Below are 23,765 nucleotides of genomic sequence, written 5' to 3' on the forward strand. Positions count from 1 at the left end.
TTTTCATTGTGAACATAGATAACTTATATTAAATATAAATTGCATTTCAGTTTTAAATGTGGATTTTTTCAAGGTAATTATTGTTAAAGGGGTTCTACTAGGGACTGAAATGGAGAAAACTTTGCTGTATGCACTTATGAAAATGAAACCCACTAGTATGCATGACTATAATGTACTATACATATAAACAAAAGAGAAATGCTCATTGAGAGAGTTAGGAAATACTCATTGAGGGTCAAAGATTCCTAGAAGTTAAAACATGTTGTAATAGGAATATATTTACAAAATAAAGTCCTTGTTTTATAGAGAAAGGATAGAGATTGAGTGCATGAACTTTATGTTTATTAAGACTTAAAAATCTTGTTCTTTGAGCCTGTAATTCCAATTCCTCATAACTTATCCTAAAAATGATAGACAGAGCATCCTTTCACATGCATTTTATGATAAAAAGCAGAATTAGCACTTATAATTTACAAAAAGGACATGATAGAGTATTAAGAGTTTTAAAAATAATATTTATAAAATTCATAGTGATTTGAGTAATTCATGAATTAAGTGAAATGGAAGGATACAATGTAAAACTATTTTGCTTTTTAAAAAGAAAAATTTTGCACCCCTGAAAATATTAGAAGAAATTATACTATGAAACCAGTAGTAGAATGATCAGTAAGATTTATTTTTTTTTGGTTTTTATATGTTATTTATTACCCAAATTTATAAAACTAATCTTATATGATGAAAAAGTACTTAAAAATGTAAAAATAGTAATATTTTAAAAAGCAAGAGGACTGAGTCAGAGTGGAGCTCTATTCTGAGTATGCCCTATAACCTTGGAAGATTTATTTAAATCCTCTAAACCTAAGTTTCCCCACTTCTGTAAAACGCATAACAATTACATCTTTAAAAGCCTTGTAAAATGCCTCATATGATGTTACATCCAAAAACGTTTCTGATGGTGGTGTTATTAATATTCTTATCAATGAGAACATCCATGTATTAAATCAAGGGTAACTAACATGCTATCCTTTTTATCCTTTGAATGAGATGACTTATAAAGCATATCCTATCCCAGGCAGTTTAAAATGATATATATTACCCAGGAAATAAGACCTATTCCAAGAATTACCCTCAGAGGTGCTTGATTTTTCTTTTATAGTACATTTTGTCCTATGAATTAAAGGGGCATGTTGAAAAATGTTGACTCAAATATACAGATTTTTCTCCAACATATTGTACCTAAGAAAGGAAAATTGTGGATGACCAAGAATAGAAAGGGAGAACAATAAAGTAGAGGAAGGGTATTAGGGTAAGGGAGGAGGAAAGGAAATGGGGTGGGACTAGGGAATGAAATTGACCACTTCATGTTATGTACGGGCATGAATATATCACAACGAACACCTCTATTATGCATAATTATAATGCACCAGTAAAAACTAAAAAAATAAAAGAATAGGTAGGCAGAGAGGCGTGGGCTGGCAGGCCACAGAGAGTGGGTTTCAAATCATAGCTCAGGTACTATCATAATGCTTACATTTAAGAATAAGATCCTATGGAAAAAAAATTTGCCTTGAGTTAGGTATTTATTAAAGTTTATAAATGTCACCAAAAGGGCACACAATTACAGCAATGTGGAAGAAAAGATGCCTAACTCAAAAAGTCTGTGTTTTACAGAGTTTTCAAATATGTCCATGACAAAATTAAAAAGTCTCTCAAAATCGCCACCAAGTTTACGTGAATACATTTTCAACTGTTGTAACCAAAATTACATTTCTTTTAATAAAGTGCCCACTTATGAGTGCTGTAACATAACAAAGGAAAATCATGAAGAGGTACGGATTGCTGTGAATTTAGCACTACTGACGAAGAAACAGCAGGAAACTATGGGCTTACTAAATATTTTAAATCCTAGTTCAAAAGGTTCATGCAGATTTTCCAGCAGCTCGCTCCTTCGTTCGTTCGTTCGTTCGTTCGTTCGTTCCTTCCTTCCTTCCTTCCTTCCTTCCTTCCTTCCTTCCTTCCTCCTTCCTTCCTTCCTTTCTTTAAATTAAGGGTGCATCAGTTTTTAGTACTTTATTTTTCTACTTCCTCATCTTTTATTTTACCACAGGTAACCAACATGTCACTTCCCCTTTCCCCACTGTGATCTTTCCAATAGAGTCAAACGTGTCTTATTGCAGTCAACCATTGATTTCCCATCTGTCCCAGTCACTGCAAAAACTGTCACCAAGCACAAACTGCTTTGTTCTTCAAGGGCAGTGTCTGCTGGGCTGCTGTGGGGGAAGCCCTTGACCCTTAGTTTATGCCAGAACTGCAAACTAATTTCACTGAAAGAACAGGTGACAGAAACCAAGGAAGCCCTTGTATCCTTCAGAAACTTTCTATCTTAATCACTCATTAAGCTTATAAATGAAATGCTCAAAAACAGCAAAAATTACACATAGAGGCAATAAACTGCATTAGCTGGTTCTAATCTCTCTTATGTTCTGCCTCTGTCTCTTCACATGAATTGTAACCAAGAACAAAAATCTTTGTTTTTAAAGAATAAAAGAAAAAAAAAAGAAAGAATATCTAAATAATAAACATACAGAGAATGGATCCCTGCCCCCAAATTGGAGCAAAGTCATAGAGCTATGAAAGTGAAGCCTGGCTTTGCTCATCTTTTTGAATTGTCAAAGTAAGGAAGGAAGAATTTTTTAGATAACATGAAAATTTCAGATTTTCATGTTAAAAGAAAAGAAATGCAGAATATATTCTAAAATGCATGAGGGATTGACCTCAGTTCTGTGAGATCTGACTCCTGATGAAGCAGTCGGCTCCTGTCCTTGCCACTGGCTTGCTTCAGGGCTGTGGCTGCATAATAAAAGCTTCCTCTGGATTTTAGTGCAAAATGGACATTTGAAATAAAGTATTTAACACATCCATAACACCTTTCATGTTCACAGCTCAAAGAGCTTTATAAAATCCAATTAATTCATCAAGCTTCATAAAATCTGAAGGACTTACATAATTATAGCTCTCCATGTGGCTAACCACTGGCAGCAAGGGGTCAGATTTGTGACTTAACAAAGAACAGATCTTAACTGTCCAGTTTTTGAACTTTTATGCCCTACAGAAAGTTGGAGTTCAATGAAGAATCTCTGAACCACTGGCAAATTCCAAGAATTCTCAGTTGGGTTAAGGGTACATGCAGAAAGCATGATCTCATTGCTAAGACCCCAAAGAAATCCGGTCATTGCTATGTCAATGGAGATTTGGATCCAAGCATGAGAGGGCTCCCGCCAACTCCATGCCCTGGTGGGAAGTAGAATCACATGGTAGAAGGCTCTCTCTGGTATCCCAAAGGAAATCTACAAAACTGATAATAAGAATAGATAGTTCAGATATTTTTCGAAAAACTAATTAGAAGCACTAAACCAGTGTTCACAGTGCATAATCCATTCTACAGATGAAGTGCAGCACTCTGGGAAGTTTGTAACCTTTTAAAATCTGTCATCCAGGCAAAACCTGTTTTGCTAGTTATAGTTCAGTGTTAAGTGTTTATGAATAATGCAAATTATTTTCCAGCAAAAGACTGCCCTGTTGAAACATTGTGAGCAGGGATAGAATGATATGAGTCCTAGGAGTTTATTCTGGGATGCAGGCTTATCCATGGGGAACATAACCAATGAGAAGGCAATACAGGCTCATAGAGATATCCAAGCACCAGCATCAGGTAGCATAAACTTGTGCGTGACTTGCCCATGTAGCTGACAACCTCATATGAATCACCCACCTCTGAGCCTTGGTTTTTTTATATGCTAGTAAAAATGATGTGCACCTGATTTTATGGGGTTGTTGACAAGAGTAAATGAACTAAAAAAAACAACAACAACAACAACAAAAAAAACAACCTGTATATTGTCTAATGAGTTGCCAATACATCATAGAATACAGTATAAAAAGTTGCTTCCTCCTTATCCTCCATAAATCCTAAGTCTTCTGAAACTTTTCTAGGGTCTGGAAAGAACGTTCCTATGTGGAGATGATATTTAGCATCTCTCATTCCCAGGAAATGAGCCTTGCAGTAAACAACAACTATGTATCAAGACACATAGAAAATGGAAACAGCAAATATGAACAGTAGGGTCAAGGACAATTGGTCCTCACCCATTCCAGTCTGAGGGGCAGTAGTAGGAAATCCTATTCATTATTGCTGGCAGATTTTCTTCAATTGGTGGAAACTCTAGAAAGCAAATCTGAACTCAATTTAAAGATCTTCTAAACAATGCTTAAACTATAGGATAAGTGTCTTAGAAACTGGAAGTGGAATTTTCCCACTATTTGAGGTACTTAAATAGAAAATATATCTTTAACAATATGTAAATGTATTAAATATGCTATGTTTTCATATGCATTGACTTAACAAATCCTCACAATACTTCATGAATTAGGCATTTGTCTTTCCTGTTTTACAGATTAGGGCTACAGTAGTTAACTGATGAGCCAAATATCAGTAGACAACCAGCTTTGGGGGATATCACAGAGCCATGCTCTAGATAACACATAACATGGATCTGTCACTTACTTCTCAGAGCAACTCTATGCATGACTGATATTAAGTAAGGATGTTCTGGAGTGTAAACTAGATGGGATACTGGCTAGATGACAACCAGGAGGGTCCTTTCAATTAAAGAATTCTATTACAATTTCTAGAACAAAGATGTTTTCTCAAATGGACTTAGTCTGACTTCAAAACTTGTCTATCAGAGAAAGCACTCTTAATGCATCTTCCTAGTTTTATTGATACTAACACAGTGACAAAGGAGTTAGGCATTGTAGTCTTCTAGGTTTAGTTTCTTGATGCTTACTATGGGTCAGGCACAATGCCAAGTACACAACATGAGTCTGTCATTTACGGTTCTCATTGCAACTCCATAAGATCAGTACTGTTACCATGGTTATCTTTCATAAGAAGCAACCAGGAAAAAAAAAAAAAAACACAGAACTAGCATATCTTGCTGAAGGTCACACAATTAGTAATGGTAGAGATGAAGATCAAAATGTGGGACATGGGCTGGGAATAAAGCTCAGTTGGTAGAGTGCTTGCCTTGAATGCACAAGGCCCTGGGTTCAATTCCCAGGATCACACACACAAAAAAATGTAGAACATAAGCTCAGAATGTGCAATCTTTTTTTCCCCATATTTTTTATTGGTGCATTATAGTTGCATATAATGGTGGGATTTGTTGTTTCATAGTCATATATGCACACAATATAGCAATACAATTTCACCTATATCATTCCCCAGGATTTCCCCTTTTAGCCCTATCCTCTCTGATGTTTGTGAGATACCACCCCCACTTTTCTTCTTTTTTCCTCTCTAGCTTCCACAAATGAGAGAAAACATTCAACCTTTGACTTTCTGAGTTTGATTTATTTTGCTGAATATAATAAAAACATAATAAAATATACAATTTTTTTTTTTTTGGTACTGAGGATGGAACCCTGTGGCACTCAACCACTGAGACATAGTACAAGCCATTTTTTGTATTTTATTTTAAAGACGGAGTCTCACTGAGTTGCTTAGGGCCTTGCTCCTTGCTGAGGCTGATTTTGAACTCACAATCCTCCTGTCTCACCCTCCTGAGCCACTGGGATTATAATAGGCACCTGGCTTAATATATGCAATCTTAATCACTATGCTAAATGGCACTGTATACATTTACTCACTTTAAGATAAATGTTATAGATATTTTAATGCTAAACATCTCAATTGAGGATATGTACATATGAATAAATAATAGTGGCATGATTAATGAATTCAAAATTGGCATTTTTACATTTTAGGCAAGGCTAATGTTACATTTTTTATTTAACAAAGACTTCATCTTTTGCAGTATTCAGAATGAGCATGTGATATTTTAATAATAAATGCATCAAATATGATGCCATTCTGAAATATTTTAAAATATTCTAAGTTTGGAATGGAAAGTTTTCCTTTTTTATTTGAAACACACATGCTTACAGGAAAAATGAAACTGGACTAACTTAATTTAGTCTCTATTCATCTTAATCTCAATAAGAAATATGAAGCACCCCTGTTCATTTGTTGTAAAAATAATTAGAAACCAGAATACAGCAAACTTTTATCACAGCATTTAATATACTGAAATTTAGTTCTCTAATATGGATAGATAAGAAAGGGAGAAAGACATTGCAGAGACAAAAAAAGGGAGACAAACAGACAGACACAATTGACCAAAAAATTAAAACTATACACATCCTCACTTTATAAATACACACCCTTGGAAAAGAGAGACAGAGGGTATGTAAAGGATATACAATAAATGATTAATTAGCGAGAGAGTAAGCCCAGGACATGAATTTCCATTGCATTAGATTCCCATTTGATGGCTTTCCAGTCTTTCAATGTTATTTTTCATGTTTACCACCCCCAGCACAATATATTGGCATTTGGCAGTAAACCAGAGGAAATTAAAGGTTCATTTTCCTTCAAAAATAAGGATAAATGATGAAGTAAACTGAACTTCTGTAAATGACCAGAGTCTCTTACTAATCAACTGACCTTCAAATTGAACAGTAAACAGAATTCTAACTCAGTTTCACAGTTTCCTTCTTTCAATCAGAAAGTGTTTAGTTGATCACCACTGATCACATGAGCTTGGCATTTTTCAAGTTCGGATTCATAATGACACAAAGCCTCTAACGCTGTGTGCATCAGCCCTATTCAAGAGTGTCTGCGCTCCTACATAAATGAACAGCATTTGCCATAGAGCTGGCACACGCCCGACTCCCAGACTCCTCGGTACCTGCTGTTTATCCAGACGCATCCTCTTGGCGGCATTTCTACTCTCGCTCTCACAGGCTGAAGCCAAGATACTCTCTGCAACTGCTGAAGTAAGGTGGGAAGGAATAGGTCGAGACTAAAAAAAAAAGAAAGAGAAAAAAAAAATACGAAAAAAATTATTAACAGTATCATGAACGGAACGATGCTACCCTCCTAAGAGCTCAGAGAACCATCAACATGTGCAGGAGTTTCCATTCACTTCAACTGACTTTATTTGAATCGAGAAAGGAAATGGAAATTGTAAAGATGATAAATGAAAGCTAGTTAGAGGTTAGAGCTAGAGTTACTACACAGATTCATCATTCACTCCTATGGCTCCATTGTCACATGTATTTAGTCAGGGCCATTAAGCTGGAGTTTGAACAGGCAGGGGGAAAATGGCCCACTGGATTTTGCAAATAAAACAAGTCCTATAATTCTTTTATAACGTATGACAATGCACAGCAGAAGAAACAAAACAAAAACAAATGACAGGGCTGAAACATAGTTGAAAAAACTAACAGATAACTCACACCATGTCAAACAATTTTCATATCAATATTGTGAATATTTACAGTTTAAGCTGTGACACAATCCATGTGATTAAAATACTTAAAAAATAATGTTTTACTACAAACTAAAAAGTCAGTCCTAGAATGATTTCCATATGCCAAATTTTGATGTTTAGATGCAAGATTATTTGCTAGTGCTTGTAAAAGCATGTTTCATTTATATATAAAATATGAATTTATATTAATAATTTAATGGTATATGTTGGAAATTCATATTCTACACAGACCACAGAGAAATTTAATTAATCCCCCAACTAAGCTCCTAATTAACTATAAATTGTTTGCAACTCTCCATATCATTTGTGATAATCACAGAAAAATTTTCATTCTTTTTCCCCATAATTACATGCAAAATCATCTAACTGAAAGATGATGTAGTTAATGATATAGAACATTTTTAATTAAGATAAGCAAATGATCGATAAAAATAACATGAAAATTAAATGACATGAGATAGTAAAATAATGTACAATTATAAAATAAAAGTATCTTTGGGGAATCTAGCATGGATAGTGGCATGCTACCTTAGGGTTTTCAAAGTCTTGGTCCAAAATAGGTAGGGATACCATTCATTAGCAGTCTCTGAACTAACTGTGACCCTTTAAAAGTTTTCTTGCAAAGCAACACCTACATGTCTTTCTTGGACATGTTTTATTTTACTAACTCTGGCATTTGAAACATGTTTTAGCTGATTTAACCATGGGAATTTAGTCTCAAATAATATTCTAGAATAGCTATATTCAGACAGTGTTTCTGCAAAGTAGCCTCTACAGGTAAAGGGTCTTCATTTGTTAACCCAGTGAGACATCCAAAAGGTCAGCTGGACCACTGTGACAGTAAAGCAGTAGGGTGGTCTGAGGCTCTTTTTGCAAAATAAAGATAGAAGTCCCTAAAATGTCAGAAAGCATGCCTCAGAAGCATTTTTTTTTTTTTTTTCAGAAGGAAATCAGAAAGCCAGGACTGTGTCTTGGGAACAGAGAAGGTCAAATTAGAAAAACCTAAAAAATATTGTCACATGGGCTGAAGTTGTAGCTCAGTGGTAGAGCACTTGCCGAGTATGTGTGAGGCACTGGGTTTGATCCTCAGCACTACATAAAAATAATAGATAAAATAAAGCTATTGTGTCACATAACGATAGGCGAATAATTGAAAAACGTACATTGCTTCTTCATTTCCTTCTCTACTTCAGCAAGTAAGGATAAGGTAGTCTAGTACAGACTATGTGAACATTAAGCTAGCAAATATTAAATATATAAATATTAAGCTATAAAATTAGTGTCTCATTAAAAGATGACCACTGCTGGGTTCAACATTGTAACCTAAGCCTAAGCCACATGTTCTTCTTGATGGAACCATTTTTTTGAGAAAAAACTTACAGGAAAATTGAGAATAAAAACATTCCATTACAAAAAACAAAACAAAACAAAACAAAAACAAACAAACAAACAAAAAAGAAAACAAATTATTTGATTGTAGTTAGCATTATTCAGATAGGAGATTTCATACTTTTATAAACTACATTATTAGATCCTTCATCTGGTTCTAGGGATAGAATTAACATTTAAATAAAACATCGGCAACCACCCTTTTTGTAATCCAACTATTGATAGCTACATAGGACTCATAAGTACATACTTCTGTTTCTTATTATCTCTATTTATCTCTCTTTTTCAGGTGTCTCTCTTTTTCAGGTGTTCTCTCTAATATATATTCGTATATATTAGGAATATATACAGCTGAGTAATGTTTTAAACATACATGTGGAAATAACTGGATTCAAATGTAAGTTTGATGGTGAGTTGGAAATGATAGTCCATACTAAGGAATTGTTCTCATTTTACAACGAAGGCCTCAGAGAGCTTAAAGCTCAGTGAGCTTACTACACATTTCTGAAGAGGAATCCCTTTACAACTAACCCCACTTTGCATTTAAGCAAAGAATACATTAGAATCTCTCTAGCATCCTTCTCTCAAGGTGATTAATTCCTTTCTTCTCTTTTCTTATTAATTCTTTAAAGTTTTTCCTTTATAACAAAAATACATAAATAAAAGTACAACTTATCTAAGTTATGCTATCTAAATGCTGCAATAAAAATTCACAAGATTGAATGTTAGAACAGTCAGAAGGGTCAAGAAATTTCTGGACATGAAGTAAAATGAAGCTTAATTTCATGTCCCAAGTAAGAATGTGTGGAATAACCATACTAAAAAAATCTCTTTTCTTCTAATACTGATGAGTTGATAATAAATGCCAGTGGTCCCCAGTACACTTGAAGCTCAGTGACACTGTGCCTGATCATAAGATATCAAAGATGTGCTTATGTTTCATCCATAACGTGGCTTTTATTCATTATCCAAATTGAAAGTACTCATATCAAAAAAGTGAAAAGAAATTTCATCACTTTTGCTCCTCATAAACCAATTTTATCATAGAGAAATTTTAAATTTTTATTTAGTGTGGGGTCTGAGAATCATCATTGTCTGGATTCTCCTTTCTGTCATCATATTTAATAATTTCTCAACTCTTTCTATTATCACCACTTCAGGGCCTTCCTAGCACACAATCATGCACTAAGGGTTATGACCAGATTCCACCAGAGACAAGGGTTGGAGACTTCCTTTTAGGTCACAAAGAGTGGCCATAAAATACAAAAGTTTCCATGTAATAACTGCAGATTGTGACAGAAAACTCAAATGCAAAAAATTTGATAAAATAGTTTATGGAAAACAGCACTTCCTCTGGTGGAAGATATCATAGTAAACATAATATTTGATGTATATTACAAAGAAGATTTAAAGTAATAATTAAAATGTACATAATTATCAACTTTTCATGATCTATATCCAGATTAAGGTTTGTTACCTATTTCTTTCCCTGGATATAAGATTTTGCCCTCACTAATTATCTCTTCATAATTAACAGCCATTCTCCACTGGGATCTGAATTGAACTTTCCGCAGCACGGTTCTTATCGTAATAATTATCTAGGCTCAACTCAGTGGTAGTGGTGTCATCCAACAGATGGCTAAACTGTCACATGCAGTTTCTGGAGTTTAAAAAGTCATATTTTAATTGGAACTTAAGATGTGATTTCTTTTGGCACAATATAAATGTGTCTTTCTTTACAGATGCAAGTGAAACTTGTCACCACACCAACATGCTATTCAGGGGTTTGTTGTTGTTGTTATTTGTTTTTTTGTTTTGGTCTGAAAACTATAAATGAAACAAATTTAGAGTTCTCTGAACTTGGTCTGTACAAAGAAGCAGCAGGATTTTTACAATTATAATAAAGTGTTCAAAGAAAGCGAGACTGTAAAGTCATGCTCATGGGTTCATGTGACAGTGCTCTCTGGGTGCTAGTTTGGGTAAAGTGAATCAAGTATTAGACAAGGCCAGATTGGGAGCACTGCAATATCCACCAATGTTGTAAGCAGAACAAGTTTTTTAAAGAAAATTTAAGTAAATGGCCCAGAGTTTAGGCAGAGACCCAAATGAAAATTATTCCTCTTAGCAAGATGCAGTGGTGCATGCCTATACTCCTAGTGACTTGGGAAGCAGGAAGATCACAAGTTTGAGGTCAGCCTCAGCAATTTAGAAAGGCCCTAATCAATTTATCAAGAACCTGTCTCAAAATTTAAATGAAAAAGAGCTGGGGATGGGGCTTGGTGGTGAAATGCCCATGCACTCAGTACCCCTCCCCATAAAAAAAAAGAGATTATTCCTCTTACTCTTTTTACTTTATAAAATATAATTAAGAATTCTACAATGAATGATAGGCACATACCATCTCCCCCAAATAATGTATCTATGCCTAAAGACAGAATTATACAGGCTTCATAGAAAGTTTTAGCTTGTAATGAATCTCTTTTATTTAGTAAAGAAGCAAGAGGAACCTGGATATTATTCTGTAATCAGTCTTTTACCACAGATGTGACTGTGTTTGTGATATAGTCTTCCTGAGTCATTCGGCTAGGTATCATTTACTTTTACTTATATAAATGACAAAACTGGGGTTGAATGAGTAATAATGGATAGGAAAAATAATGTTACATCATAGAGGATTCCAGGAAGCAATATACACAAAATCACTACCACCTGCATTTATTTATTCAACAAATATATTTGATAAGTACTATCCATATGTCAGGAATTGTGCCAAGTACAGAGAGATGAATAGAAACAGTATCAATACTGTCTCTATGGCCAGAGTTGTCTTTACAAGCTAGTGAACTACACAGCACAGAGGGTTTATTACCACTTGCAATAAGGAATGTTTATTACTGATTTACAACTTTTTATCAGCAATTCTGAATCCTAATATATAAACTCAAATAATTTTCAAAAACTTGGGAGAAACAGTTGGCAAAAGAAATGGCATTAAATACTTACAGTCTTCTTCCTAATTTATATGATTTTTTACATATTTGCTGCAGAAATACTAAGGTGTTTGTATATGAGATGTTTTTCCAGACCCCATTCTGAGTGAGATAAAAAGAATATGTACTCTATCATACCCTAACATCTGACAATTTCTAAATTCTGAACCACAGATAATCCAAGATTTCACGTAAAGGTTGTGGAAGTGGATGAAAGAGTGAACTGTTGATCTGTCCTGTATGGTTTTGATAGAAGTGATAAGCTAAGTGCCTCACTGACCTGATCTGGCTTCCTGAGTGAGGAAGGGAACTCATCTCTTTGTTCCCAGAGACTGACCCAAGAGGTCAACACTTGATCTGAATAGGACCATACAATGTCCTTTCATGAGACCTAAAACTTGTAGTAGGAGAACTCGTCTTAGATTGTGAGCTTTAAAACAGAGGCTAAGAACTGCAGATGGCAACATTTCTCAACAGGTCTGAAGGACTTCAGAGAGGTAAATCAATACATGATAGAAACTTAGTTAAGAAAAGGAAAGTAGAAAAACCCTGACCATTATGTCCGTGGAAGGAGCTAAGGGTGAATCCTTGAACTTCCAGTTTCTAGAGAAAATTCCCTTGACTAATTTAAAAGAAGCTCAAAAGTACATTTTTAAGAAAAGTGAAATTAAACTAATTAAACTAATTAACCTTCATCTAGGCTTTGATTATAAGTATTTCATTTATGAATTAATGGTCTATGCCTTGGCATGATTTTTCAATATTTTTGTCCATTAATAAAGATCTTTCACATTACCTGAGAAATCAATAACTCTTATGGTTGATACTTAGAAGCAGAGTTTGGCTAATGCCATATAACAGTACCTCTGATCAAGGTATGAGACAACTCAAAGAAAATAATGGGATTTCATTTGCAATTATTTATTTACTGTGCTGGGAAAGAGACCCAGGATCTTGCATATGTTAAATGAGTGCTCTACCCCTAAGCTGTATCCCTAGCCCTGTTATTCTTTCATTTATTTTTGCTGTTGTTCTTTTTAGATATACATGGCAGTAGAGTATATTTTAACACATTTATACAAACATGAGTACATCTTATTCTAATTAGGATCCCAGTCTTGTGGTTGTACATGATGTGGAGATTCACTGTGGTGTATTCATATACGTACACAGGAAAGTTATGTCAGAATCCTTCCACTGTCTTTCCTATTTCCTGTTCCCCCTCTCTCTTCCCTTCAGGCTTTTGATTTTAACAAAGTGATCTGTAATTATAATCTACACTAGGAACTATCATTCAATACTGAAAATATGTGATTACCTATTGTTATCATATGATTAATTGCAGAACATGGTTTGTTACCTTAACAGTTTATTTGTGAAACTAAAACTATTCTATCCTCAATTAAATCTATTCCAATTCTATACATGCAATCACAATCATTACTCACACACTAATCACCAAATATATAAAAATACTTAAAAATCAGTGCTTTGATTGTTAAAATGAAAGCTATAATCAAAAGTTATATAACCATCTTCTTTAGGAAAAAAAACTCCCTAAAGTTTTAAAATATTCTAGATATTCAGTTAGCAGCAACTTTTAAAACTGCAATACCAATTGTAAGGTACTGTGAAACACATAGTACACAATAAAACATAGCTTATCTTTCAATTAATTAGCATCACAAAGTAGCACATTAGTAAATATCCATTCACTCACTCTTTCATTCAACAATTTTAATTCAGTTGTTAATCAACATGAATTGAGCAGCTTTCATGAGCAATTACTTGCACTGTGTAAGACACTGGGTGATACAGAGACGAACAAGTTCAAAAGCATAGTACTCAAGGAACATAACTTATTAGGTATCTAAGGCTTGTATAGAGATAACAGTAATATAAGACAGGATCAAATGAAACTACAAAAATGTAGCACAAAGTACAGTTTGCACACAGAAGAAAGAGAGATTTAAGGTAGCTTTTAGCTGAAAGTGCAGTATAAATAAAGACATATTTGATTCAGTTCAACAGATTGAAATGGTGAGAATTTCCCAAAAAAGGGAAGTATGGAATTCCATTTCCTATTAGATTCTATTTTATCATATTCCTCATATACACACCGGTAAGAAATTTTACATTTGTTATTTCAAGCGCTGTTGGTTTTCATCTTTAAGTGTGATTGTCTCCATCCTTTTCCACGAGGAAATTGAAGATCAGGAATACAAGTTGACAATTTGGTAAAGTACAGACAAACACTGAGATAGGCTGACTAAAAACTCAGGTGTTTTTCTTCCATTTGTTCATCAAGGTTACCAATTTCCATTGTTTCCCTCTGGGTGCAGTTTCCTTCTTAGAGAGTACATTTTCATTTTTCCAGTACATATTCAGCCAGTGAGTGGAGTATTTCTCTCTTCCTTGTTCTGAACGTACAGTTTAGCTGAGCATTGTAAACTGAAAGTGAATTTCCTAAAGATTTAAAGACGTTCTTCTTAGTACCTTGAAGACTTGTATTCTGACATCTATTAAGAGGACAAGAAATTGTTTGGTCTCATTGTTTTCTGTTTCAGCTAACCTGATGTTTCTTCCTGGTGAATTTCAGCATTCCTCTGCTCTGCTGAAATTCTGTGATGACATTTCTTGATATGGATTTGTTTTACTTATGATGTTGAATCCTGTTCTTTTTCTCTGTCCTTAGGATTCAGGGTCCAATCAGTTCTGAAAATTCTTCATCACTTTTCTCAATATTGCCTTTCCCTTATTCTAATTTCTCCTCTGGAATGCCTATTAGATCTATCTTTATCATATTCCCCATCTTAAATTCTTTTATCCTTCTCTCTTTCCTTCCTGGGGGTAATTTCCATACTTCTGTGTTCTAGTTTACTGATTGTCTCTTTCATGACTCTTCCACTCTTTTTAACCCATCTAGTAAGGTTTTAGTTTCAGTGCTTATAATGCCTGCCATTCTTACTTCTAGAGATTGGATTTGGAGGTTTCTCAACTCCCCTTTAATGGAGGAGTAGCCTTTCCAGGGTCCCAGCTTTATATAAAGTTCTCAGGTTATGCTCTTCACTAGTCACAAACCAAAATCCCTGTATCCTGAAATTAGGTAGCTATTCAGACCTTTTCCATCTTTCTGGCTGGTTACTCAATTCCAACTAAGGATTTAAAACTCTGGCCGTGAGTTTGTCCAGGTGTTTCCTTTGCTGTCTTTTGAGCTTAGTTAGGTATTTAAAACACTGTATATTTTAGGACTGGGGATGTTGCTCAGTGGTAGAGCACTCATCTAGCATGCATGAGGCCCTGTGTTCAATCCCAGTACTGCAAAAATAAAAATGAAAAAAAAAAAAAAAAAAAAAAAAGAAAAGCAAATTGTTATTTTTTTCAGTATTTGTGTGTATAGTGGGAAGTTGGGTGAGATGTGTGCAAGTAGGGTAGGGGAGATATTCCATGAGGTTCAGGTGAATATCTTGCTAAAACTGAAAAGTTCAATGATGGATAACTCTGACAATTATGTTGGCTATAGTCTTTACCATTTAGTTATTCTTTAATTTCATACAGTTAAAAATGTGTAAAGGGTACTCAGAGAAAAATCTGTGGACCAAAAGACAACATACGAAGAGAAGGAACAGAAATGCTTTGTGATAAACTAAAGTACAAAAGAAAGTAATTGAGCATATTAGAAAAAAAGTGACAGATTTTATGTTAAACATTTGATACACATCATTAAACATAATACCCCAACAGTCCTTTCCTCTAGAAAAATTGAGACTCAGAAACATTCTATAACTTCTGTGGCAGTTGAACTAAGCCAGGAATTGAACTTGAGTCTCCCAGTTTCAAAAGATCATATTCTAAAATATTGTACAGTTAGAATCTGTTTTTGCAATGGTAGTTTCACACTACTGAAGTCAGAGCACATGGGGATTCCTCCAGAAGCAAAACCAGGTTTATCATAAAGACAATGATGTTAAGGCACCAGGGTTCCTCAGTTAGATGGATCTCCTGGGTGCTGGAGTTCCTGGAGGGTGTCAGCATTCTAGGGGAGAAGAAGTCCATGTAAACTGAGGGAGCCCATCTCTGTGTGTCTGAAATTGTCTAAAAAAAAAAAAAAAAAGATTTGAATCTTTAACGCTTTCGTGATTTTAGAATATCTTTGTGTTGAATGTTTCCTAATTATGAATACCCAATTCATTTTTCTAACATTTTTTTTTGTTTGTAATTTTGTATTTTCTGCTTTAAGAAAGTCCCAAGTTGTATGATCCTCAGGATTCACAAATCCTAGTCGGCCTCTGCTTAGGAGTGTATGGAGGAGAATAAGATGGAGGGAGACAGTGGAGTTAAAAAGATTATATAAGAACATAGGTATGAGGGACAAAGGGTTCAAACTGAAATGATAGCAGATAAAATTGGGAGGTATAGGATTTACTTGGAAAATAAAGCAAAGAAAGAATAAGTTGAATTCAGTGAGTGGTAGGATCTCATTCTCTGTTTATAAACAGTGGCATAAGAGATAGCAGTGGTACTGTTAACAGAAATAGGCAAGTCAGAGGGATGTCCTGGTAGTTTGGTAGATGAAGTGGAGCCTCAGTGGAGAGAACGGGGTGACAGTAGTTTGTGTTGGTCTAGCACCTGGCTGACATTTGGAATGGAATACTACAGCTCTGTAGCCACATGCCTGGTATTCTGGGGACTCTGCACAATGGGCAGACATTTGCATCTGTTTGGGTGCTAGGCCAAACACAGAATCAGATAAACTGCCCCAGAGCGAAGAAAGGCAATTGAAGAGCAAGAGAAACAAGAGTATCAGGCAAATGGAGGTGATAGAGTTGAGGACGTGATGCTTGGATTTGGTAGTCACGAGATCTTCATAAGAACTGTGTCAGTTTCTTGGTGAAAACCAGAGTCTGAATCGTCTGAATGTCACAGATGAACAGGAACTGGGGGTCCCAGAGCGACCCATGAGGCTTTCCTTTGAGAAACCTGACAAAGAAGGACTCGGGTTGCAGGAGTAAAAGATTTCAATGTTTTCTTGGAATCAGGGGATATTTTCTTTGACAGAAAAGAAGAAATTTTTCTTTTTTTCAGTGAAAGAGTCAAAGAGAGAATGTGTAAGAGTGGGTATTGTTGATGGAGCAATGTCCTAGAGAAGACAGAATGACATAAGATGGGATACCAGGATTATTCATCCAGGGCAAATGAGACCAGGACACATGCTCTGTTAAAGACAGTAAAAAAGACTTGAGAAATTTAGATGATTCTCAAAGTTTTTATTATGGTTCTCCGAGTGATGACTGTGGCTAAGGTGTATCTATGGTAACAATGAGATGAAATAAGAGATTCGGACCATTGAAGTTGGAAGATGGGAAAGAGCTGTAAGATCAGAAGGTGATACACCAAAATTATTCAGGAGGGTATTAGAGAATGTAATTAAAAAGACATATTATGAATAAAGTGCTTAAAGGATGTGAAGGAATCCTAGGGGATGATAGCTGACAACTAGAAAAGAAAAGAAAATGAAAAGAGAGTGTAAGAGTTGGTACAAAGAGCAAGTGGGGAATTCAAACGAAATGTGTTTGCTAATTAGCATCGATTAAGTTAACTGGTCACAAAGAGAAAAACCAGCATAGTGTGGTCCTGTTGTGTGAAGAATAAGGTGGATAATAATAGCTACACACGTATTAGAGAGTTACTATCAAGATCTTCTATGAAGGGCTGGGAATACTTCCAACAGAATTTTCAGTTTAAAGAAGTACTTTAATGCATTTTTATAATAATGCCTTTGTCCACTAAAATATGCATTGCAAGTGTCCTTATGGCTTTTGAAATGATCATAGAATCAGGCAAGCTGTGGATTCAAAACAAGATCTGATCTCTCTAATTTGAACTCCATTAGACAGGTAGAAACAGATGATGTGAGGAGTCAAATTCCCTGAAAATCGATACTATTGCTTTAACATGAAAGAGATGCTTCAGATGTTTCTGGGATTATATTATTTCCTTATTTTTTCAAAATTTATGTCTCATCTTTCTCTCTAAAGTAGGTCTCAGATCCACCAAGGAAATAAGTAAACAAAGATACACAAAAAGACAACTAGGGGCATAGAGAAGAGTTTGCCTTTGAACTTCCTGGCAGTGAAGTGAGAAGCTGAAAGCACCACTCTATTTCCTCATGAGAAACTTTTTTTTTTTGCACTGAATTCTAAAATAAATTTCTGAAACGAGGTCTTCCACTGTGGATATTTAGAAGTTTAAAGGACTATGTCCTTGACAAAATTTTACAAAACATTCATGAGACTTTCTGCAAACAAGAAAAGTTCAGATCACATAATAATAAAAACTAGGTAATTTTTTAGGAAGCTGAGGTTATTGCATTCGAATATCTAGCTTCTTTGCTCCAACTGGGTAAAATGGCAAAATTTAGGATATATGAGGAAAAATGGACTGAAAATCTCTTATACTATATCTCCCCTAAATATTTTTGAGTGTTTCAGAAATACATGTAAACATATGTAGCAGTGTATCAGTTCAAATTTAGGAATTGAAAGAGAAAAATTATATCACATAACAGAGGATCCTCAGTAGGGTCTAATCCTACCTTGTTCATGAAACATTGCTTTTTGTATCTTTTCTATTATAGCTGATATTGAATTCAAGATTAGGACACTGCAGAGAAAGACATTTCTTTTTTTGGAATAATTAACAATTATTCTTCAGAAAAGTAGTTGAAAGTAGTTGAAGAAATTTGAGACTGAAAGTCACAGAACAGAATTAATAAAAATAATTTGATATGCGGTATTTATTTAGTATTTAATTTAATGGCTACTTAACTCTTTGGGTTCCTGCAATCCAATGAAAACCCTGACAGTTCTCTGGATCAAACTTATTAAATTTATTTTTCACTAAGCATGCCCCCAACACTGAAGACTGTATGATGAGACTGGTAAGAGTGAATTGGTGAAAAGGTACAGAAAAGAATCATAATATAGTTATTCCAGTTCATGCATTATAGGTACTATTTGGAGCATGACATAGAAAGTTTTGGTACTTAAGCACCTGTGGGGTTTTCATAATTCCAGTGAAATAAAAATACACAGATGCATATTCTAATGTTTTTATGAATTCAGTGAAACCAATTAAAAGTATTTGTGTTGGCATGTAAATTCATTAGAGATAATGTACCATAATTAAATATGAACATATTTTTGTTTTAACAATGACAAAAAAGCAGTCAAAGTGAATGCTAAGATTCTCAAATATATTACTGACATGTTGTGATAAACCTCTTCCATGAAAATTTGGCTTTGAATTTCTTAAAGTCAGCAGGAAACATATAATCCAATATTTCTCTGTTGTCCTCTATTAATAGTCTTCTGACATTAGACACCTAAGTAATTGGAAGAGCTAAGCTTGTTGAATGCCACTTTCTTTTAACAACACAGAATTCTCTCCTAATTTACAATTGCACTTTACAAATACATTAAAAACTTTGTTGCCTTGTTACACATTGCAGAATAATATGCATTTAAAAATAATCACATATTAATATAACAAAAGATTTTTGTTTAATGTTGTTCCAATTTTTTAAATGAAAGTCCTGAATATTACCTTATTATTACCATACTTAAAATTTATGTGAATGCTGGGTATGATGGCACACATCCTTAATCCCAGCTACTGGTGAGGCTAAGGGAGGAGAATTGCATGGTCAAGACCAGCCTGGGTAACTTAGTGAGATCCTGTATCAAAATAAACAATAAACAGACTGGGGAAATAGCTCAGTAGTAGAGCATCCCTACGTTAATCCACAGTACCCCCCAAAAAATAGATAAAAAAATAAAAATTATGGACACAAAATTATTCATGTGAAATATTTACATTTAATTACTACCTTCACTAGCCATGCCTTTTCCAATTTGTTTTGGATAAGAATGAGTACTCAAAATGACACAAAATTCTACCAACATTTTGTGACAATGAAACAATACACAAAAAATTAAAATTTCAAACTGTGTTTCTCTGGTCTTTGTAAGTGTCCCCCAAAGGCCTTGATCCTTTTGGTACATAAAATCTTGCATTACTACTTAAGCATTTCACTTCACACAACTGTTACCTCCACACATCATGATGATCAGAAAGCATGCTATGCTTTCCTAAATAGTCAGATATACATATCTCATTATTATTTCTATAATGCTATGTATATATACACATAATAAGTGAACAAATGAACATTATTAAAATTCAAATACTATATTGTTTCCTTACAGAATATTTCTATGAAGATTAGGTTGTAAAACTTTTTAACTTTGTCTGAATCCCAGCTTTTTGCCTGTCGCTATGCAGAGCACAAGGTTTATACCAAATAGATGCCCAAGTTAAAGTGAATACATACAATCAGTAAAAATGGCAATTAATTTTAAAAAATGGTTAAATGTATGAAATATACTTGAGAGAACTTCAGGATTCTGCATGGTAATGATTTCTTTCTTTTAAAGAAAGATTAATATAAAAATTTCACACATGAAAAACATGGTAGATATTAACAAAGAAAAGAATCTCTAAATAACATTTAAAGATTTAAAAACCAGTAATGCCAGTTGCTTTTAAAAATAAAAATCATTACATACATTATTATATTTTTGTTATTAAAAAAGAAAATTGTATACACTACATTGTACTCTGAGATATATTTAGTTTCCATTGAAACTGGGTGTCAAGTGGTCTTGAACCTGATGTCAATGCCTGGCTTCTGGGTTCAAACACTTGCTTAGATGTCTTTTTCATCTATCATCTGTCTCCTATTGTGTAGTTAATAATAATAATTAATTCCATAATAGGGGAAATAGCTTTATTTTCTTCAAGCAATCTCTCATTCTCTTATACCATACCAAATCTATTGTCAAATTTTACTAAGTTGCTATTTTTATTTAAAAATGAATTATCCACTATAACTTTCCACTCCAATGTAGGTCTCCTGAGAAGTAAGCAAATATTTAATTGGAGTATTCTGCAACTATATAATAAAAACAACTGAGGAAGCTTTCTCAGATGATGACATTAAATAATATTTGATCATATTTTCAGGGTTAAGATTTATTGAATGCTTCATATATACCAAAAATGACTTGCAGAGGGGAGACAACTTACATAATTTCTCATAACTCTACAAATTAGAAATTAATGTACTCTCCAGAGGAGGAACCTGACCACAGATAGTTGAAGTAACTTGTCCGGGTCATCCTGCTAGAAAGTGGTGGATCCAGAACTCCAAATCAGGCTCTCCAAGAACACAGTACATGCTCCTTCCTCCTCCTGACCATGTAGAAATATGGCCTTCTATTTAAATAATAGTAACCTTTCCTTTCAAATAATAATGAAGATGTTTTTATAAGCCAGTGTAGAAAAAATGATATTGGACAGTGGATTTGTTATTCCTATCATTCATTTGACAAGATGTTTACATCTGCAAAATTCTCACATATGGCATGCTCCAAAAACTCTACTATCTATATCAACTTGTACTCTATTACACCTAAATTAGAAGCACAGATCACACACATTCATAGTTTAGGGCTGTATGGAGCCTTCTCAGATATGAGTAGAAAGAAAGATGCTTCGAAATGTTCTAATACATTATTCCTGGTTCACACACACACACACACACACAAAAATTTAAAAATGAATAAAGCATACATTGTAAATGTATGTACTATTTCTAGGTTTAACAGTTAGAGCAAGGTAAAATAGATTAAAGTTTAAAAAAAAACACTGATTTCTAATTTCCACCCCCTAAGTAATCGAATGCCAACCTAACATCATCCATCTGTAAAGCCCAGCTCAATTCCAAAGCTAACAGTATCATTCAAAAGTATGAAAATAAACATCCCCAGCAGAAGACAGATTTATTTTTCACCTGAGTATTTTCATTCCCTGATCTTGATTTTTCAAGGCTTGCTATTTGTTAACTGTGGTACGAATATGACATCGTTTAGATGGATCCATCCATTTCCTTTTGTTCCAGAGAAAACCATGTTCACGGGCCATGGGAAACAACACCTTCTGCTTCAGTTCAAGCCTTGTTTACCCTCAGACCCACTTCGGTAGTGACAGAAAGGAAGCCACCACGAAGGAGACGCTGGTTCTCCCTGGGTTTTATTTGCATCACCCTCATTTTTTTCCGTGACATGGTACCATGTGGTCCTGTGAGCACTGGTCTCACAAGACATTTCTTTTTAAATAAACAAAGGGAATAAATATTTCAGGAAGATGAAAAGGAGAAGGGGGAAAAAAACAAACGAGTGAACAGAAACCCCTTTGACCTGACATTATGGAAAAAAAAAAAAAAAAAAGACACTAAGATGATAAAAAAAATAGTGTCATGGTTTACATGTGGGATTTGGATGGAATCTAGGGCTGTGTTTTAATTCAGAACTCACCATCTCAAAACCACTTCTTTTCATCCGCCTGCAGGACTTGAGGTAAGTACGTATACGTTTTCTGGCTCGCTCTTGGTACTCAGGGAATTGTCGCCTGCATGAGTCAATGATAGCCTGGATCTTTTCTTTGGGCTGCTTAGAGATTGGGACCATTCGGTCCAAGTTTTCATCTACAAACAGCCTGACAAACATCTGTTGGCAAGAGGGAGACAGAGGAGAAGGGTTTGGAGGGCTGCTCTCTTCTGTTCCTAGCTTCCTGTCTTGATTACCGATAGGAAAAATATTCTTTTCTGGTTTATGCACTGGAGAACTTTGCAATGGAAAGCCAGAAATTTTAAGCAAACACTCTTTAAAGATTTTCTAAATGGTTGGAATTTAAAAACCAAGAGAGAGAAAAAGAGAGAAAGGCAGACAGACAGACAGACAGAAAAGAATAGACTATTATGAAGGAAAAAATCAGGAAATAACAGTAGACTGAGACAGTTGAGCACCCCATTAAATTCTCTATTAACAATAAATATGACTGTTGCATGGTTACGCTGTACAGTGGACTAATCTCTGAAAACAAACAATTGACTCTTGTCATGCATAATTAGATAAACTAGGAAAGCAAAAGAGAGAACATGATGGACGGGCGTACTCATCCAAGGACCAAGCGGAGGCCCCCTCCGTCCACTAGGTAAACATGCATACTCACACAACACAATTCCAGTTTTCAGCTCACATTTGGCTTTAAAATTCTAAACAAAACACAGCAATTCTGGTGTCTGGTTGGCAAAGAGTGTTTCATGTACTTTTTAAATCCTTCTGTAAATTAAACAAACATGTCTCTAAAATATCCACATTGACCAACAGGCAACAACATGAAAGTGAAGTGGGAAAAAAATCAAACCACACGGGGCGCGTGGCAGGACTCACATTGAAAGCTTTCAGCCTTTCCGCTTCCACACCGTCCGTCTCGTTAACTTTCTCAGAATCATCATGGTCATCGTGGTCATCTTCATCCTCTTCCCCCCGGTTGAGTGACAGGTCCTCGGCGCCTCGGTCTACACTCTCATTTTTGCCTGAGTCATAGCTCGAGTAACTATGTGCAGGAGACTGAAAAGAAAGGACGACATCGCTGCTTTTAAATGCCTTGAACACGTTTATAAATTTTATGTTTTATTTCAAATTCTGTGGTTGCTCAAAAATCTAGTTTAGGAATTGATAGCACCAGAGCTGTGGCTATTTGAATTTAAATCACAATGAATGCAAGTGAAATTAAAAATTCATTTCCTCATCTCACCAGTCATATTTCAAGGACTCAATAGCCAGATGGAACGTTTCCATCACTGCAGAAAGTTTTATTGAACTTAGCTGTCCAAGAGCAATTACTGTTTCCAATCAATATTTATATTCCCAAAAAGAAGCAATCTGTAAATTAATTTTACAGAAGAATCATTAAACCACATATTATTAGGGATAGATCTGACCTCAGAGCATAGTCTAATTGTGTTAGTATTCTTTGAACAGATACTGATATTAGAGATTAATTGTAAGACGCTTTAAAAGCAGTT

The 23,765-nt window shown here is 34.7% G+C and overlaps 1 protein-coding gene across 3 annotated transcripts in view; it reads right to left on the bottom strand.

Annotated features, from left to right (window-relative positions):
• Positions 1 to 23,765, bottom strand: part of Nol4 (nucleolar protein 4) — a 337,271-nt gene that overhangs the window by 60,645 nt on the left and 252,861 nt on the right. For 2 of the 3 annotated variants that reach the window (XM_047525898.1, XM_047525900.1), the window contains exons 7-9: positions 23,128 to 23,307; positions 22,210 to 22,401; positions 6,810 to 6,923 (exon numbers count right to left, since the gene is read on the bottom strand). In XM_047525898.1, coding sequence (XP_047381854.1) covers positions 6,810 to 6,923; positions 22,210 to 22,401; positions 23,128 to 23,307 — 486 coding nt within the window. The remainder of the gene's footprint in view (positions 1 to 6,809; positions 6,924 to 22,209; positions 22,402 to 23,127; positions 23,308 to 23,765) is intronic. The other variant, XM_047525899.1, reaches the window with a different exon arrangement.

Source organism: Sciurus carolinensis, chromosome 15, assembly GCF_902686445.1.
Source record: "Sciurus carolinensis chromosome 15, mSciCar1.2, whole genome shotgun sequence".
NCBI lineage: Eukaryota > Metazoa > Chordata > Mammalia > Rodentia > Sciuridae > Sciurus > Sciurus carolinensis.